This window comes from Bos mutus, chromosome 1 (genome assembly GCF_027580195.1).
Source record: "Bos mutus isolate GX-2022 chromosome 1, NWIPB_WYAK_1.1, whole genome shotgun sequence".
NCBI lineage: Eukaryota > Metazoa > Chordata > Mammalia > Artiodactyla > Bovidae > Bos > Bos mutus.
The window spans coordinates 150,844,923-150,865,472 of NC_091617.1; the positions used below are offsets into that span (position 1 = coordinate 150,844,923).

Sequence of the window (20,550 nt, forward strand, 5' to 3'; positions counted from 1 at the left end):
AAAAAAGAAACCTTAAATTTGCCAGTTAAAAGGTAACAATCACTTCCCACTTTAAAGGTGGATAATTTGTATCTAAGCTGTCACTCGAGATGCTCCCCTCCTCCACTCTAGCAGGGCTGTATGCACTGACTCATGATTGTGGACTCACTTCTGTCCATCACTTGATACAATGGTCTTTAAATTCATCCTGCATGAACCACTAAATGAACCGCCTGCACCTTCTGGAACCAGTGACCGTGCCTAAGAAAATGGATTGTATTAACAAGCTTAAGCCAAGGGGGACCCCAAAATTCATGGGCTGTCGTGGTGGGGTACACCTAATAAAACTCTGAGCCCTTTTAGGAAGGGGGAGTATTAGCCACAAATAGTCACGACAAATTCATGATTACCTTCCTGTCTCACTCCATCTTTGTTTCTCCGATTAACTCACTCTCCCGCTCTCTACAGAAAATTTCAAATCTTCCCCCACCCACATCCTAGGAACTTCAAGACAGAACTCCCCATATCACAAATTCATCAGGACCAACACCCAGAACAGTGAGGACAGAAGGGCCCCTTCACCTTCAGATCCCAGCTTTATCCATCTCTCAGAATCGGAAGTTCACTGGTTACCTCTTCTTCCAACTTAAACCGAGCCCTGCCCACTCAAAGCCTTTCCCATCAGTATTTGAATGCAGTCAGGTATCCCGTCTTCAAGAAATTACTCAATTCCATGTCCCTGGCCAACAACTGCCTTCCCTCCTCTTCTCTGTGGTCGGACTCTTGACAAACTTTCCTAAACTCACTCACCCCACCTCCTCACTTCAAGGCCACTTCTCAACCCACTTCACTAACTCCTTTACGCATCAGCTGTCACTGCATTGACAGTGACCACCATGTCTGAAACCCAACATATAGTTTTCAGTTTGGGACAGTTTTTCTCGTCAGTTTTTTTGGCACTGTTCACCACCTACCCTTCTCGAAATGTTTCTCTCCTTGGCTTCTCCACCCTCCGCTCTTCTGCCTTTCTCTCTCTCTAACCATCCTCTCTCCTAAAATCCTGGGCAAGCTCATCCTTCTCCACCTTCAGATGTTACACTGTCTCATCCTCAGTTTTTCTCATCTCATGTACCTCCCCAGTAGCTCAAAAGGTAAAGAATCTGCCTGCAGTGCAGGAGACCCGGGTTCGATCCCTGGGTCAGGAAGATCCCCTGGAGAAGGGCACAGCAACCCACTCCAGTATTCTTGCCTGGAGAATCCCATGGACAGAGGAGCCTGGCGGGCTACAGTCCATGGGATGGCAAAGACTCAGACACAACCGAAGTGACTCAGCACCCACGCATGGGCAAGATTCTGGTAGGGTGAGCACTGGCCACAGAGGAAGCACACAGGCTGCCTACAACCCAGGTGCAGTGCAACTAAGCCCTCTCTTCTCTGTTTACCCTTTTCTTCATCTGCAGGCACACACCTTCCCCTAAAGCGAGAATGGTTTTCTTGTTTTGTATTTGTTTGCTTCCCTTTGTTTTGTCAGAACCTAGGATCCCACCAGCTTCAGTTCCAGAGCACTTGATCGTGTGCAAACTGTTAAGAAAGGATCTATGAATTTCATAAGATTCCCAAAAGGGTCCTTGACCTTAAAAGTTAAAAACATTGCCTGGAAAATGCAGAATAATGGGGGACATGATCAGGAAGATCCCCTAGAGGAGGAAATGGCAACCCACTCCAGTATTGTTGCCTGGATAGAGGAGCCTGGTGGGCTACTCTCCATGGGGTCACAAAGAGTTGGACATGACTGAGCCATTAACACTTTTCACTTTGAAGAGAAGAGTGACTTCAAATATTAGGCATCAAAGAGTATGTGGAAACATTCAGAGAATAATAAGGCATCAAGAAAACCCATAGGAAAATGAAGCATGATGTTTCCAGATCTTCCTCTGTAAGATCTTTATTACTTTTATAAAAAATCAACAAGCCACAAAACACCTGATGTAAGGGACAAATGCTGTTGATCAATGCTGCTAACTCTACAAGAAAGATCAGCTTTTATACTTGACCAAAGGGAGGAAGGGCCCTAAGAGGATTGCCCATGGTGTCCTTGGCAGAACTCTGTGTTAAGGCTTTCGTGTTGAAATTTCTTTTTTATTGTTTTATTTTGTTTATGTGGCTGCACTGGGTCTTGGCTGCGGCACACAGGATCTTTATTTCACTGTGAAGAATCTTTTCTTGCTCTACGTGAACTCTTGGTTGCAGCATGGGGGATCTAGTTCCTTGACCAAGGATGGAACCCAGGCCCCCTGCATGGAGAGTGGGATATCTTAGCCACTGGACCACAGGGAAGTCCCCACGTTGAAATTTCTTGTAGATGCCTTCGTATCTCTACTCTGGTTGTTGTCTCAGCTATGACAGGTGAGGAGCAAGAGACGCTAAGTAGCCCATCCAGGCCACAAGGAGACTCTGGGCAACCCAGATGCCAGCCTGAGCCTGTCTGCCTCCAGCCCAGACTGTTGCCCCACTGTATCACTATGGAGACTATGGATTCTGTGACAATAAGAAATGAGCACATCCAGAGATTCCAAATTACTCTAGCATGAGGAAATCATCATGCAGCTTCCTGTCCTGAAATACATGCCCTCCGTAGGGTCAAAATGAGAAATAAGTGTCTGCATGTCTATGTTGGCTTATTTTACAAAAGAAAACAGGAGGTAAAGCAGAAAGTAATGAACATGGCTACATATAGGAAGTAGGTGGAAATAGGATATAAGAAGAGGTAGGAATGAGACCTTTCTGAATATATCATCTTATACTGACCTTATTTTTGAATGATTTAAGAGGTTTAAGATTTCTTTTAAGAAATGGTTGACAAAAACAAATCCTAAAAGGAAACACAGTTAGAAACAAATAGAGATGTGGACGGACCTGCTGCTAAGTCACTTCAGTCGTGTCCGACTCTGTGCGAGCCCATAGACGGCAGCCCACCAGGCTCCCCCGTCCCTGGGATTCTCCAGGCAAGAACACTGGAGTGGGTTGCCATTTCCTTCTCCATTGCATGAAAGTGAAACGTGAAAGTGAAGTCGCTCAGTCGTGTCCAACTCCTAGTGACACCATGGACTGCAGCCTACCAGGGTCCTCATCCATGGGATTTTCTAGGCAAAAGTACTGGAGTGGGATGCCATTGCCTTCTCTGGTGGATGGACCTAGAGTGAAGTAAATCAGAAAGAGAAAAGCAAGTATCATATTTACGCATATCTGTGGAATCTAGAAAAATGATACTGATGGACCTATTTGCAGGGCAGGAATAGAGACACATACAGAATGTACACATGGGCATATGGGAGAAGGGGAGGGTGGGATGAACTGGGAGATTAAGATGGACGTGTATACATAACTATGTATGTATATGTGTGGCTCAGTGGTAAAGAATCCATCTGCCAATGTAGGAGACCTAAGAGACTCAGGTTTAGTCCCTAAGTTGAGAAGATCCCCTGGACGAGGAAATGGCAGCCCACTCCAGTATCCTTGCCTGGAAAATTCCACAGACAGAGGAGCCTGGTGAACTACAGTCTATGGGCTCACTAAGAGTCAGACGTGGCTGAGCAACTGAGCATGCAATGCACAAATATGTGTAAACTAGACAGCTAGTGGGAAGCTGCTACATAACACAGGGAGCTCAGCACTGTGTTACATGAGATGGAGTGGGAGTAGGATGAAAGGGATGGGGGGATGGAAGGAGGGTGGAAGAGGGAGAGAGATGCAAGAGGGAAGGGACATTTGTGTACTTACAGCTGATTCACTTCATTGTACAGCATAGTTGGCTCAGACAGTAAAGAACCCGCCTGCCAATGCAGGAGATCCAAGTTCAATCCCTGCCTCGGGAAGATCCCTTGGAGAAGGAAATGGCAACCCACTCCAGTATTCTTGCCTAGAGAATCTCATGGACAGAGGACCCTGGCAGGCTACAGTCCATGGAGTCACAGAGTCTGACACCACTGAGCGACTTTCACTAACACAACATTGTAAAGCAAATATCAGTTCAGTTCAGTCGCTCAGTCGTGTCTGACTCTTTGAGACCCCATGGACTGCAGCACGCCAGGCCTCCCTGTCCATCACCAACTCCCACAGCTTACTCAAACTCATGTCCATTGAGTCAGTGATGCCGTCCAACCATCTCATCCTCTGTCATCCCCTTCTCCTCCTGCCTTCAATCTTTCCCAGCATCAGAGTCTTTTCAAATGAGTCAGCTCTTCGAATCAGGTGGCCAAAGCATTGCAGCTTCAGCTTCAGCATCAGTCCTTCCAATGAATATTTAGGACTGATTTCCTTTAGGATGGACTGGTTGGATCTCCTTGCAGTCCAAGGGACTCTCAAGAGTCTTTTCCAACACCACAGTTCAAAAGCATCAATTCTTCAGGACTCAGTTTTCTTTATAAAGCAACTATACTTCAATTTAAAAAAAGAATGTAGGGAAAAGAAATTTTTAACAGATAACATGGCCACATAGGAAAAAGGATGACTTCAATAAATTGGAACTCTGTACTTGGATTTTACTAGTGGGAATAGTTTAAAGTTAAAAAGAATTACGATTTTTAATTTCACCTCAGAGGTTTCAACAGTACAAAGAACACCTGTACTATTAACAAAAAATAGTTTATTCAGATATTGCTGCTGCTGCTGCTGCTAAGTCGATTCAGTCATGTCCGACTCTGTGCAACTCCAGAGATGGCAGCCAACCAGGCTCCCCCGTCCGTGGGACTCTCCAGGCAAGAACACTGGAGTGGGTTGCCATTTCCTTCTCCGATGCATGAAAGTGAAAAGTGAAAGTGAAGTCACTCAGTCATGTCCGACTCTTCGAGACCCCATGGACTGCAGCCCACCAGGCTCCTCCATCCATGGGATTTTCCAGGCAAGAGTACTGGAGTTGGGTGCCATCGCCTTCTCCATTATTCAGATAATAGGGGATATTGATAGTTTGTTACCATCTGTTTCCTTCCCAGAGAAATTCATGGGTTTTATAGAGTAAAAGGTAGAAATGTCAAGACTATCTTTGATTGGCGAGTGTTCTATTAGAGAATTTTTGGAAGTGCGGAAGCATTCTGATTGGCTTTCAAGTGCATTTGGCAGTCTTTGATTGGTTAACTCTCTACTGGTACATGCTGGGGCTTTCCCGCCAAGTCCCAGGGGTTTTTCTGTTTCAGCTGGAAGGATATCTGATCCTCGTGCTCTGAGGTCTGAGTCTTGTACACACAAATCCTCAGTAGACTTGTGTGTGTGTACTCAGTCACTCAGTCATGTTCAACTCTTTGCAATACCATCGGGCTTCTCTGTCCATGGGATTTTCCAGGCAAGAATACTGGAGTGGATGTCATTTCCTCCTCCAGGGGATCTTTCTGATCCAGAGATCGAACCTGAATCTCCTGTGGCTCCTTCGTGGGCAGGCGGATTCTTTACCACTGCGCCACCTGGGAAGCCCCCTTACTGGTGTCATCATTCCTAAACTGCTTTGTGTGCTTATAGGAAAGAGCCAGTGATAAATGTGTAGACTGTCGGGAGCCCAGAACTGTGAGAGACACACACGGAATGGGAGAGGTTGAGGAAGAATTCTACAGTTTGTGATTTGAGGCTGTCTCATGATTTCTTTAAAAGAGAATCAAAGTTGCCTGATGTCTCCAAGCAACATTCTGGAGCTGGTAGCCAGTGCTCCAGACTCAGTAGAGAATAGACACTTGTGTGGAAGACAAGGCAAGGATGGACAGGCTTAGGAGAGCTGGTGGGGAAAAAATGGACGATATAGTGGGAAAGATAAATGGTAAGCAGGTATTTGTTGGCAACTAAGTTACAACACCCAATGGCAACATCCTCTGGCCATGATGATTCAGCCACCCTCCATTTTATTTCATAAATTTAAGTATAAGGCACTTACGGGAGTTACAAGGGCTTCCCGGGTGGTGCTAGTGGTAAAAAACCCACCTGCCAATTCAGGAGACACAAGAGAGGGAGGTTCTTCTCTTTGTCTTAGTTCGCTTCTATGTAAAATAGATATCGTAGCACCACCCACCTAAGAGGGCTGTTGTAAGGTGTTATTGGTTGACGAATGTAAAGCATTTGGTGCCTGGCAGACAATAAACAGGCTTCTCCAATGGCTCAGCCGGTAAAGAACCTGCCTGCAATGCAGGAGACACATAAAACATGGGTTCAGTTCTTGGGTCGGGAAGATCCCCCGGAGGAGAGCGTGGCAACCCACTCCAGTATTCTTGCCTGAGGAGCCCATGAACAGAGGAGCCTAGCGGGCTACAGTCCATATGGTCGGAAAGAGTCACACATTACTAAGGAGCTACACACATGGACACATACAATAAACACTCAGTAAATAATGTATATTACTTAATTCAATACTTGATTTATGAATTTATCAGCTACTTTGGTGAAAGCAGATTGGGGGCGGGAGGAGAAAGGGACGACAGAGGATGAGATGGCTGGATGGCATCACCGATTCGATGGACATGGGTTTGGGTGAACTCCGGGAGTTGGTGATGGACAGGGAGGCCTGGCGTGCTGCAATTCATGGGGTCGCAAAGAGTTGGACACGACTGAGCGACTGAACTGAACTGAACTTGGTGAAGGCAGGATTAGGAGTACACATGTAGAATGTCTTTTTTTAGACACTTTTTTTTTTAAGTACATTTCAATATCTTTTTGTGTAGCTAGAGATGAACTTTACTGGCCATTCAGTTACTTCAGTAACAGAAAAAGCACAACTGTTTACTGAAGGTATTTTTAACCTGAACATAAGGCAGGACTTGTTATTTAAATGATCAGCAATTGGCTGAGCCTCCTGAACTAAAACCACTGTTATGGCAAGATTATTCTGCTTCTTTTTGACACTGGACTCGGTAAATCACCAACATCCTTCTCCACACGAAGACCTATAAACATTAGTGCAGAACACTTTATCACTGCACTAATTCAGTGCAGGTTTATTAGAATGAGAACCAAGAGTCAAGGAAAACATTGCATCATATAGCCTGGTATTTGAAATAAAAAGGCAAAATGTCAGCAGTTAATTCTCTGTTTCTGAGCATTGGCAATTTAGATTTATTTTACAGAATTCCAAAGTGGTGAAGATGGTTCATATCCATCTTATTTCATCTTATTTCATTGGAATCACATTCTCCAGGCCTTTGTGCTGCATTTTTTATCTACTAAGAGAATACTTCTGGCTTTTTTCAGGGGTCTCTCTTGAGGATGGCTTTCATCGTATTGCTATTCTGCACGAAACGTCTCTTGTCATTATTTGTCACCATGAGTCTAAAAATAGGACTGTGTTAAATCTCCATCTTGCAGGGCCTTACCCGTGTTGGCTCAGGGCTTAACAGATCCCTCAGCTGGGCCTCAGCTTGGTTTCCTGGCTTTCAGGCTTTCTGTTCAACACCACCACCAAGCCTTGCCTCCTTCACCACTCCTTACTCTAACACCGTCTTATTCAAGGAAGGTAACACCACCAAAAGAGATGAGCTGTTTCTATTTGCTTCCAAGTGAGTTAAACTCTTGGAAGATTAACCAGAAATTGGCTCAGACAGTAAAGAATCTGCCTGCAATGCAGGAGACCCATGTTCAATCTCTGGGTCAGAAAGATTCCCTGGAGAAGGAAATGGCAACCCACTCCAGTATTCTTGCCTGGAGAATCCCATGGACAGAGAAGCCTGGAGGGCTGCAGTCCATGGGGTTGCAAAGAGTCAGACATGACTGAGCAACTAACACACAGCAGAGAAGTTCTCAGTAGAGAAATTAAGTGCAATGATTTTTTTAAAGCACAAACACACACACACATACACACACACACAGCCCTTTGGGCTTTGGGGAAATAACTTAGACCCAACAAGCTTTGGCAGAAATCAAGCAGCCTTCTCAAGCACAAAGTCAAAAAGGCTTGCCTGGCCCAAGAACACGCTGAGAGGCCCTTTCTCCTCTGACCCCGCTGGCCTCCATGCTGTCTTGTAATGTCAGTGTCCAGCTGTTTCTCTTGAGATGGCAAGGCCAGATTCCCCAGGGATGGGATGTGAGTGATCTCCTCTCCTCAGTCTCCTCACCTGTAGAACAAGAGTACGTGACAGCACCTGCTCACAGCACTGGTATGAGGATTAAGTGAAATAGACACGGTAAAGGCCTTAGAAAGCCCCAGCTCAGAGCAACTACTTAGAAGTGTGCCATGAAGGTGACAGTGACATGATAATGCAGAATAAGAAACGGAGACTGTCATTCAGAGCACAAGTCTTCCAACCGCATCCCCGTCTCCGACTTCATCTCACCCTCCTCTGAGTTGACGCTCAGCGGTGGCATCTCCCAGGCTTATTTGCACAGAAAGCAGTCAAGGAGGCTGAGTAGGCGGCATTCTACTCTACAGAGACCTAATTTCTGACTCACTGTCAAGGAAACAAAAATGCATGAAAAGTTAGTTGAAAGGTGGCAAACACAATCACGCACTTCCGTTTAACTCCACCAGCTAGACCATGGAGCCAAGGAGACAGGAATGGAGGTTAGACCCCAGCGGTACCAAACCTCCCTCCCCACCCCCACCAGACATTCCAAATCGGATCCAGTAGGATCCAATCAGATGTTGGTCTTGATGAGTCCTTGGGCTTTAGGCCAGGGTCTTCACTTCTGAAAGTGCCAGTCAGAATATCTGAGGCTGAACTGCTCCAGGAATGAAAGATGGACTGTTCATCCCTTGAGGCTAGGAATGCAGTACTTAGCACATGGGCTGCACTTAATAAATATCACCCGAAAAAATAGTGGTTAGCAGTTCTGAGAACAGAATAGCTTCAAGAAAATCATTATAGCCATTTTGAGCCAACAGATGCTCGAAAACATTTAAATGACAATCCAGCTCTTTGGGACCCCATGGACTGTACACTGCATGGAATTCTCCAGGCCAGAACACTGGAGTGGGTAGCTGTTCCCTTCTCCAGGGGATCTTTCCAACCCAGGGATTAAACCCAGGTCTCCTGCATTGCAGGCGGATTCTTTACAATCTGAGCCACCAGGGAAGCCCAAGGATACTGGAGTGGGTATACTATCCCTTCTCCAGTAGATCTTCCTGACCCAGGAATTGAACCAGGGTCTCTTGCTTTGCAGGCAGATTCTTCACCTGTAGCTGAGCTACAGGGAAACCCATAAATGGTAGTACAAAGCAGAATTATATAGATTAGATTATGTCACAATTCTTTCCTACTGTTTCCAATTCTTTACATAAAAAGAGTAAGTTCATATAAACAACAGGGACCTACTCTATAGCACAGGGACCTGTTCAGTATCTTGTAATAAACCACATTGGAGAATACTTTGGAAAGAATATATACACATATAACTTAATCACTTTGCTGTATACCTGAAACTAACACATTGTAAATCAACTATTCTTCAAGGGAAAAAAAGGAAAAAAAAAAACAGTTTTGAAAACACAGAACAAGAAGGGCCCTTGCACAAAAGATAAGCGGGCTAATACTACAAAAAAAATGGAATTACTGATTGAACCCAGGTCTCCCGCATTGCAGGCAGACACTTTACCGTCTGAGCCACCAGGGAAGCCCTTTTTAAAATATAGTACTTAATAAGTACAAAATAATGTATGTCACATATTATGTTACAAAGTATTGCTGGTTCAGTCACTTGATCATGTCCAACTCTTTGTGACCCCGTGAACCGCAGCACGCCAGGCCTCCCTGTCCATCACCAACTCCCAGAGCTTACTCAAACTCATGTCCATTGAGTCGGTGATGCCATCCAACCATCTCATCCTCTGTCATCCCCTTCTCCTCCCGCCTTCAATCTTTCCCAGCATCAGGGTCTTTTCCAGTGAGTCAGTTCTTTGCATCAGGTGACCAAAGTATTGGAGCTTCAGCTTTAGCATCTGTCCTTCCGATGAATATTCAGGCTTGGTTTTCTTTAGGATTGACTGTCTTGATCTCCTTGCAGTCCAAGGGACTCTCAAGAGTCTTCTCCAACACCACAGTTCAAAAGCATCAACTCTTCCGTGCTCAGCTTTCTTTATGGTCCAACTCTCACATCCACACGTGACCACTGGAAAAACCACAGCTTTGATTATACGGACCTTTGTTGGCAAAGTAATGTCTCTGTTTTTTAATATGCTGTCTAGGTTTGTCATAGTTTTTCTTCCAAAGAGTAAACATCTTTTAATTTCATGGCTGCAGTCACCATGCGCTGTGATATTAGAGCCCAAGAAAATAAAATCTGTCACTGTTTCCATTATTTCCCCTTCTATTTGCCATGAAGTGATGGGACTGGATGCCATGATCTTAGTTTTCTGAATGTTGACTTTTAAACCCTTATCAGCCCCCTAGTGGTAACATTCCAGAGTCTGCAAGTGACTGGTTTTGTATTTTGTCCAGAAGTCTTGGCTGTAAGCAATGGGAAGGAAAGGCTGAACTGACTCCATCTTCACCAAGCCCAGAAATCCCATCCCTTACTTTTTATTGAACTTACTTTGGATAAAATTTAAATGTTTGTAATTTTCTGGTATCTAGTTCACATTGTAGCTGAGAGTCCTTCCCAGATAATCTGATATAACACAGGAAGCAAAAATTTCCCACTTTCTTTTCTAAGGACCACAAGCCATCTTTTAATTTAATGATACATGTCAGACATTTCTAATCAACATTTCTCTAGAGTTCCTTAGGTCCATCCTCTTCACTTAACAACAGGTATCTGAGAGGACTGTCCTACAGTGAAAGACTTGCTAAATGGTATGGAGATAAAAAAAAAAGATAAAGAAACCTCGAGGCATTCACAATCCAACAAGGGCACCAGATGACAAAGAAACCAGAAGCTTAGCCTGAGTTGCAGAAGCTGTGAGAAGGCTGGGATGTGATGTCACTGTGCTGTCTGTCCTGCTAGCCCTGGGTTCCCAGTCCTAATTCAAGAGGGGTCAGTCCCAGTGAAAGTGAAAAAGTCGCTCAGCCATGTCCGACTCTTTGCGACCCCATGGACTATACAGTCCATGGAATTCTCCAGGCCAGAATACAGGAGTGTGTAGCCTTTTCCCTTCTCCAGGGGATCTTCCCAACCCAGGGATCAAACCAAGGTCTGCGGCATTGCAGGCAGATTCTTTACCAGCTGAGCTATGAGGGAAGCCCATCAGTCCCAGAGGAGGTAGAAAAGGAGATAATAAATCGGCTCTGATAAGACAAACAAGATGCTGCTGAAGAAAAGGCATTCAAGATAAAGCAAACAGCACAAATACAAGCATAAGAATTAGAAATGCAAACAGCAAGACAGCCCAGAGTAAAGGCTGTGCCCCCCAACTTGGAGATCAGATTTTTCAGGTTTTGCTCATTTCGACAAAAGAAGTATCTCGTTTTCCACAGATTATTTCGCTGGCTTAAGAAACCTACCTCAGGATAATGTAATGATCTTTCTGATACGAAAAACAAACACAACTGCGTATACACTGAATCTTCTTTTTTTCTGGATTCAAGAAAGTCTCCTCTTATTTTATTGTTTCTATGTACGTATAGATTTGTTGCTGTTAGTCGTGTCTGACTCTTTAGTCGTGTCTGACTCTTTTGTGACCCCATGGACTGTACCCGCCAGGCTCCTCTGTCCATGGCTTTTCCCAGGCAAGAATACTGAGGTAGATTGTCATGCTCTCCTCTAGGGGATCTGCCTGACCCAGGGATCAAACCCACTTGGGGTTTCTTGCTTGGCAGGCAGATCCTTCCCCACTGAGCCGTCTGGGAAGCCCACATATACAGATACACGGTATCTAAACAATGACCTGCGTGGTGCATATACATTCATCATTCCTGTTTTCCTTTATCAGTGTTGCCAATGTTTGTATGCTTTTCATATTTCATCTTCCTTATTGAAGAAATAAAATTCTGCCTCCTCTGCTCACACTCATTCCAAAGCCTAAAACAAAATCCATGAAAAATTGTTCTCAGGGTCAGTCACACTTCACTGAGTTAAGGGACGCTGGAAATCACAAGGGCTCCATTGTCACACACTGATGCAATGTTGGCAGCTCCATCTTAGTGGGTTTTATTTGGTTATTTTTTCAACAACAGTAAAAATCACATTTTTTCTAAGAATGGACTGGGACCAATGTCAATATGTAAGACAGGGATCTTTCTGAAGGAAATGAAAATTCACGGCTTACACTAGAAATACTTTTTAATACTGTTAGACAAATACATTCATATTCTTTTTTTGTCTCTTCTACAATGAATTAGGACACCAAAAGATGGATAAAACTTGGAAAAGCATCCATGAGCATTTGTTTAAATCTCACTTAGTCATTTTTTTAAATTGGAGGAGATTTGCTTTACACTGTTGTGTTAGTTTCTGCTGTACAACGTGAATCAGCTCTATGCTCACATATATCCCCTCCTTCTTGAGCCGCCCTCCCACCCGCCCCCATCCCACCCTCCAGGCCATCGCAGAGCACAGAGCTGAGCCCCCTGTGCCAGAGAGCAGCTTCCCACTAGCTATCTAGTCTACACACAGTAAAAGCTGGTTTAAAATTCAACATTCAGAAAACTAAGGTCATGGCATCTGGTCCCATCACTTCATGGCAAGTAGATGGGGAAAAAAATGGAAACAGTGACAGACTATTTTCTTGGGCTCCAAAATCACTGTGAACAGTGACTGCATCCTTGAAATTAAAAGAGGTTTGCTCCTTGGAAGAAAAGCTGTAACAAACCAAGAAAGAGTATTAAAAAGCACAGACAACACTTTGCTGACAAAGCAAAGGTCCATATTGTCAAAGCTATGGTTTTTCCAATAATCATGTACAGATGTGAGAGTTGGACCATAAAGAAGGCTGAACACTGAAGAATTGATGCTTTTGAACTGTGGTGTTGGAGAAGACTCTTCAGAGTCTCTTGGACTGCAAGGAGATCAAACCAGTCCATCCAAAAGGAAACCAAGCCTGAATATTTATTGGAAGGACTGATGCTGAAGCTCCAACACTTTGGCCACCTGATTCAAAGAACCGACTCATTAGAAAAAACTTTGATGCTGGAAAAGAGTGAAGGCAGGAGGAGAAGGGGATGACAGAGGATGAGATGGTTGGATGGCATCACCAATTCAACAGACATGAGTTTGAGCAAATTATGGGAGATAGTGAAGGACAGGGAGGCCTTTGCGTGCTGCAGTCCATGGGGTTGCAAGGAGTCAGACGTGACTCAGTGACTGAACAACAACAAAATCTTATTAAAGTGGTGCTATGAAAATGTATTTGACTATCCCACTGAAATTCAATACGCACATTCATTTGTTAGGGCTGACATCACAACGCACTACAGACTGGGAGGCTTAAACACCAGAAATTCATTGTCTCATAATTCTGGAGGTGAGGCGCTCAAGATGAAGGCGCTGGCAAGGTTGGCTGCTCTCTGCTCAGCCTGTGAACAGAGGTGGCCATCTTCTCCCTGTGTCTTCAAATAGTCTTTCCTCTGTCCTTGTCCGTATAACTAATCTCTTCTCGTAATGACACCAGTCACAGAGAATTAGGACACCCCTGCATGGCTTCATTTTAATTTAATTACCTCTTTGAAGACCCTATCTTTAAATGCAGTCACAATCTGAGGTTCTGGGGGGTTGGAACAACATATGTATTTGGGGAAAGGGGAGTACAAAATTTAGCCACTGGTTGTTTTCAACAAATGACCCAAGGGAAAAAGCTATTTTCATTGGGCAAGATCTGTGCCTGGTCAAAAAAGAGACATGTTTTGTGAACGGGGCTTTCTAGAGAACTGCTGCTGCTGCTGTTGCTGCTGCTGCTGCTAAGTCACTTCAGTCGTGTCCGACTCTGTGTGACCCCATAGACGGCAGCCCACCAGGCTCCTCCATCCCTGGGATTCTCCAGGCAAGAACACTGGAGTGGGTTGCCATTTCCTTCTCCAAGGGAACTGCTAGAAACTTCACATAATGACAGTTCTGAACATGAGACTTTGAAAGAGCTCCAATTCCGTTCCCACCCCTCCAGGAGTTGCTCACTGCTCTTTTGCACCACAATTGCCGGCTACTGGATTTGTTGTTTGTGCGTTTTTTTTTATTGTTGTCTGTGCTGGGTCTTCACTGATGGCCGGGCTTTTTCTCTAGTTGGAGCAGGCAGGGCCACTCTCTGGGTGCCGTGCATGGACTTCTCATTGTGGTGGCCTCTCTGCTTGCAGACCATGGGCTCTGGAATGCACAGACTTCAGCAGTGGTGGCTCACATGCTTAGTTGCCCCTCAGAAGTGGGGTCCTCCCGGACCAGGGGCCAAACCTATGTTTTCTGCATTGGCAGGTCAATTCTTTACCACTGAGCCCCCAGAGGAAGCCCAAGCTATTGCTTTTTAAGGCTAACATAAGCTGAGCAGGGGGACGTTGAAACTTTGCCAAGCTCAGGGTTCTTACTGAGATTCCGCCATTTTTCTTGAACAAACACTCCTGGAGTTTATTTACAGAGTTTTAAAGAATTTGTCTTGTCAATTTCTCCGAATGTTCTCGTTACCTTCATGGAGGAGAGGGTTTTCAGAAGTCCCTTCCCCATCACTGCCGAGGACATCCTCTTGGCTGCTTCCTGCGTTGTTTCTTCACACCTGTATCTCAAGTTTCTGATTCTCTCTTCAACCAATTCCAGTCAGATGTGAAACTGATTGATTTTAATATAAATTTAACATATAGAGTTTAATTTTAATCGTTGTATTTTTAATTTCTAGTTCCATTTGGCTATTTTCAGTTCAGTTCAGTTGCTCAGTCGTGTCCGACTCTTTGTGACCCATGAATCGCAGCACGCCAGGCTTCCCTGTCCATCACCAACTCCCGGAGTCCACCCAAACCCATGTCCACTGAGTCACTGATGCCATCCAACCATCTCATCCTCTGTCATCCCCTTCTCCTCCTGCCCTCAATCTTTCCCAGCATCAGGGTCTTTCCCAATGAGTCAGCTCTTTGCATCAGGTGGCCAAAGTATTGGAGCTTCAGCTTCAACATCAGTCCTTCCAATGAACACCCAAGACCCATCTCCTTTAGGATGGACTGGTTGGATCTCCCTGAAGTCCAAAGGACTCTCAAGAGGCTTCTCCAACACCACAGTTCAAAAGCATCAATTCTTCGGCACTCAGCTTTCTTTATGGTCCAACTTTCACATCCAAACATGACTACTGGAAAAACCATAGCCTTGACTAGACAGACCTTTGTTGACAAAGTAATGTCTCTGCTTTTTAATATGCTGTCTAGGTTGGTTATAATTTTCCTTCCAAGGAGTAAGCGTCTTTTAATTTCATGGCTGCAGTCACCATCTGCAGTGATTTTGGAGCCCAGAAAAATAAAGTCTGACACTGTTTCCACTGTTTCCCCATCTATTTCCCATGAAGTGATGGGACCAGATGCCATGATCTTAGTTTTCTGAATGCTGAGCTTTAAGCCAACTTTTTCACTCTCCTCTTTCACTTTCATCAAGAGGCTCTTTAGTTCTTCACTTTCTGCCATAAGGGTGGTGTCATCTGCATATCTGAGGTTATTGATATTTCTCCCGGCAATCTTGATTCCAGCTTGTGCTTCCTCCAGCCCAGCATTTCTCATGACGTACTCTGCATATTAGTTAAATAAGCAGGGTGACAATATACAGCCTTGATGTACTCCTTTTCCTATTTGGAACCAGTCTGTATGTAAATTTGGCTATTTACATAACCAGAAATGAAAATCTGGGTGGATATTATTTTATGTGCCTGTCTCTGTTTTCTAGTCATGTTAAAATAAACATATGCTTCTTTTATGGGAAAAAAGTTATAGTTGTTTTATCATTTTTCCTTTTGACTTCCTGTCTGCGCCTCACTTTGAGCCTGTATAACCCTGCCATCACCTGCCTTCCCCCAAGACTCCCAAACACAGCGAAAGACTTGCTAACTCCAAAGAGAAACATTCTTTGAAAAATGAAAACAAGATGCTGTTGTTCTTTGCTTTGCAATGCCTAGTAGCCTTGTAAACTTGTTTTAGAGGCATAGGGGGTGAGGGGACCAAATCATTGGCGAGTCAGGAAAACATCGAAGAAGGATAGCATTCAGTTTGGAGGGTCAGAGGAAGAGCAAAGGGCTAAATGAGGACTGTGCGGGCTCAGACTCTGCCAGCTGCAGCAGGTCAGTCCTTTAGTCCCTGCCTCCTTAAGTCCCGATTCTTAGGATCTTTTTCTTCTTTTAGCCATGAGAAATCAATGCACTGCTGTGGGAATATTTTGTAGATCTGAACCCTTCTGTGTAAAACCTGTGTCCTATTCTCCTTACCCCAACTGCATCCAGCATAAAGCAATTGCTTAATGCATGTTATTAACTGTCCTGACGGACAATATGTGAGTGACTGGTTGCTCCCCTGGATGAATGAACACGAGGAGGCAGTAGGAATACCGTGAGTCCTACAGAGCTTCACCTTTACGGTCTCTTTATTCCATTTTTTAAATGTTTAGCTATATTTTTATAGAATTACATGATATAATATGTATGAAGTATATAACCTACTTCATATGATATGTAATGAGGGCCTCCCCGGTGGCTCAGTGGTCAAGAATCTGCCTGCAATGCAAGAGACACAAGTTCGCTCCCTAGGTCAGGAAGATCCCCTGGAGGAGGGCATGGCAACCCACCCCAGTATTCTTGTCTGGGAAATCCCAGGGACAGAGGAGCCTGGCGGGCTACAGTCCATGGCATCACAAAGAGTCAGACTCTGCTTAAGTGACTGAGCGGGCTGCACACATAATATGTGATATGCTGTTGTTGCTCGTTGTTCAGTCCCTCAGCCATGCCCGACGCTTTGAGACCCCATAAACTGCAGCTCGCCAGGCTTCCCTGTCCTTCACTGTCTCCTGGAGTTTGCTCAAACTCATGTCCACTGAATATGTAATATACTTTATATAGAGATGAATATATTAATATTTTCTTCTATCTGAAATCTCTTTTTTTCTTCTGACTTTAAAAGAAAATAAAAGTTTTCATGGGCCCCTAAAAACAGGATGGGCTTTTAGCACTGAGCTTACTGAGCTAAAGGGAAAATCAGACCTGAAGGGATGGCTGAATGAATGCTTCCAGTTCCTGAGAAGTTTCATAAGAGAATTCTTTGACCTCGTGGGGGCAGAAAAATGCACCAATGACATTCCCCTATCTCACCCCAAGCCTGTTGCCTGGTTTTCTCTCCTTAAGGTAACAGGTGGGATTTCCCTTGTTCTGCCTTTTCACATGTAAAAGGAAGTGACTCCAGACTCCTGGGCTGCCAGTAGCTCACACGGCATTTTTGTGCAAATTAGAAAAAGTTTTCTTGTCTATAAGCAGGAAGGGCGGTGAGGTGGGGAGCGACTTTGTTATGTTATTGCATGAGCTGAAAGACACCTCCACTAGTCCTAGGGAAAGTGCAGACTCGGATGGGTTTCCTTTCCAGCCTTATTTGGGGAACCACTGTCATGGCCTACGTGTCAGGGATGTAGGCCTCCAGCTTAAGGGCATGTAAGTGTAGTTCATATGTCAACTTTCTTTAAGTCTGTGGCTAGAGCACTCAAATCCCAGTGGGACTCAGGCTAAGCCTCTGAAAGCAATGTCAGATCGCAGTCATGACCTCAGATGAATTTGGAGCAAAACGTGGACGAGGTGCAGCCACATGAGTGTGCCCCCCCGTGTGCGTGTGACCTCGCAGGCAAGCACTGCCTGCTGTGCGCCAGGACTCCCACCTTGCTCCCTGGGACTCTGCAGGAGAGCACATGCATATAGAAACAACTAGACGTCTGTGACAGGAAACACATCTCCTTAGCTGTGGCACTGTTACCGAGTCCAAGCTTGAACTGCTCAACAGGCCAGTAAATCGAGAGAGGAGTTGTCTTTGTTTGGAAAGCCAGCAAACCAAGAAGATGATGGACTAGTGTCCCAAAGAACCATCTTACCTGACTTAGGATTCAGGCTCCTTTTATATTAAAAGGGGAGGGTGTATGGTTGTCATTGTTCAGTTGCTCAGTTATGTCTGACTCCTTGGGACCCCATGGACTACAGCAGGGAACCCCAGCTTCCCTGTCTTACACTACCTCCTGGAGTTTGCTCAGACTCATGTCCATTGAGCCAATAATGCCATCCAACCATCTCATCCTTTGTCACCCCTTTCTCCTCCTGCCTTCAATCCTTCCCAGGAACAGGGTCTTTTCCAATGAATCGGCTCTTTGCATCAGGTGGCCAAAGTATTGGAGCTTCAGCTTCAGCGTCTGTCCTTCCAATGAATATTAAGGACTGATTTCCTTTAGGGTGGACTGATTGGATCTCCTTGCAGACCAAGGGACTATCAAGAGTCTTCTCCAGCACCACAGTTCGAAAACATCAAACTTCTCAGAGCGGGAATCCTTTCTTCTTGCCACTGTCCACATAGTTCAGGTCATGACCTTCCTGTAAACTCCAGCAGGACAAATGTTATTCTCTGCTCTGCAACTTTTTGTCTCTATACCAATAGGACAATGTTATGCCTTCAAAGATCAGAAGTTTGAAAATGGGGTCTCCTGTATATTTCAGGCTATCGGCAACATTTGTAAGTTGCAGCAAAAACAACAGAGTGCAAAGGTTAAAGGAAGCAGATAAAATATGGAGTCAGATCTGTTCCTCCCTGTTACAACAGCCTATGCAGGTCACAGTCTCAACACTACACGCAGCAGTACTGCCCAACTCCCTGAGCCCCCTGGTCAGTGGGAAGCCTGCACACACACACACACACACACTCACACACACACACACACACACACACACACACACTAATGCTTCTATTCTCTCTGCAGGGATGACGTGCCAAGCTCGAAGCTCCTACATCACCAGTGAGATCCTCTGGGGGTACCGATTCACACCTGTCCTAACGCTGGAGGATGGGTTCTACGAAGTCGACTACAACAGCTTCCACGAGACCTACGAGACCAGCACCCCATCTCTCAGTGCCAAAGAGCTGGCCGAGTTAGCCAGCAGGGCCGAGCTGCCCCTGAGCTGGTCTGTCTCCAGCAAACTCAACCAACACGCAGAACTGGAGACTGAGGAGGAGGAAAAGAACCCTGAGGAGCAGACAGAGAGGAATGGTGACGTGGCAAACCTAGAGAATGAATCCAAAGTTTAGTCCCCGGGCCCGGGGCTGCCCCTTCTCCTCTCCAACCCCACGCCCCACCCCCCGAAACCTTCCCTTGTCTCTCATTCTCTTTCTTTTCTGTCTCTTACTCTGTTCTTTCCTTATATTTAAGTTTGGCATTACCAGGAAACAAATCTTCAAGGTGTAAAATATCTACCTGCCCTCTCAGTTAATTCAGATTGACGAGGTAGCTTGCAGATTGGGTTAAGGTGATATATGCCCTCATTTGTGGCCCCAGCCTGGTCTCCTCCCGGGATAGGGCACATCTGACTAGAGATTTACGCTACTCCCCTGCATGTGTTGTAAAATAGCAGATCACTCAAAAGAGTACATCAAAGAGTTTCCCTGGGATATGACGAGGAAGGTCTCTGGTGCCTATTCATTCATGCAGTGAGACATGGAGTCGAGCCCTCCGTTTTACACATCTCAATAAATTTCATCCACGGGGCGAGGTGCTTGCCCTCTGTGGGCGTTGCAGTTATAGGACCCAGGTGAGGTGAAGACAAAGCACTGTACATATATATGCCTTATGTAATTATTTTCTTTTGCAGTTAGTAATAAAACCCAGCATGTACAAAAGTACTGTAGAACACAACTTCTAAATACTGTACATAGATGTAAAATCAATGTAGGTTTAGATATATAACTTTAGAAATAAGATTTAAAAAAATGATCCCCAAAGTACAGTAGGCATTTCTGTTCTGATGTCTCTGTTTTCTGGATTTCTTTGATCCCATCGACCGCTGGCCCGTTAGTGCATGGCCTTCGTTCTGTGTCCCAGACTGGCAGCCGTTTGGGTACCTCACTGACCCCTTTCGTTGACTCTAATAAGCCATAGGTCTGGGGGAAGTTTGGAGGTCCAGTAGATGGCAAAACTCATCACCAATATGCTGATATACTGTGAAATGTTTACAAAACTGAGGTCTCTTTTTTAAGACTACAAGGACCTCACTGATTAGCTTGGGGCAGAATTTCAGGAGGAGAACATGCTCTGGCATGCCACCAATGATGTGCATTTTTTTTGTTTCTTGTGTGTGTGTGGGTTTTTTTTCCTTCTTTCTTTTGGGGGGTGGGGTGGAGGGGTAGGGGTGACTACTCTTCGAAGCTTGTGAGATCTTCATTCCCTGACCAGGGATTGTACCTGGGGCCCTGCAAGGGGAGGGGTGCCAAGGCCTAACCGTGGGACCACCAGGGAATTCCCATCAGTGATGTGTTGATGCTTTTCCAGTGAGTTTCGCCCTTTGTAGAACCGTAGTTTGAGAACGTTTTCTTCTACAAAACCACTGACTCTCCTACTGTTTCCACTCTATAAACACAGTTTAAAGACGAGACATGGTAAGTTTGTAAAAGATGGTTTGGGTCTAAAGTCATGAAATTCACGATGGCATGCAGTGGGCAAAGTATATTACAATCACTGCTCTCACACACCTTGACTCCATCTGAC

The 20,550-nt window shown here is 45.0% G+C and overlaps 1 protein-coding gene and 1 long non-coding RNA gene across 3 annotated transcripts in view; one reads left to right on the plus strand and one right to left on the minus strand.

The window, feature by feature from the left end:
• KCNJ6 (potassium inwardly rectifying channel subfamily J member 6) overlaps window positions 1–19,097 on the plus strand; it is a 91,609-nt gene extending 72,512 nt beyond the window's left edge. The window contains exon 2 of the mRNA XM_070377372.1: window positions 18,772–19,097. Within this exon, the coding sequence (XP_070233473.1) occupies window positions 18,772–19,097 (326 nt within the window). The remainder of the gene's footprint in view (window positions 1–18,771) is intronic.
• Window positions 1–20,550, minus strand: part of LOC138989372 (uncharacterized) — a 97,494-nt gene that overhangs the window by 43,801 nt on the left and 33,143 nt on the right. The window lies entirely within an intron of this gene.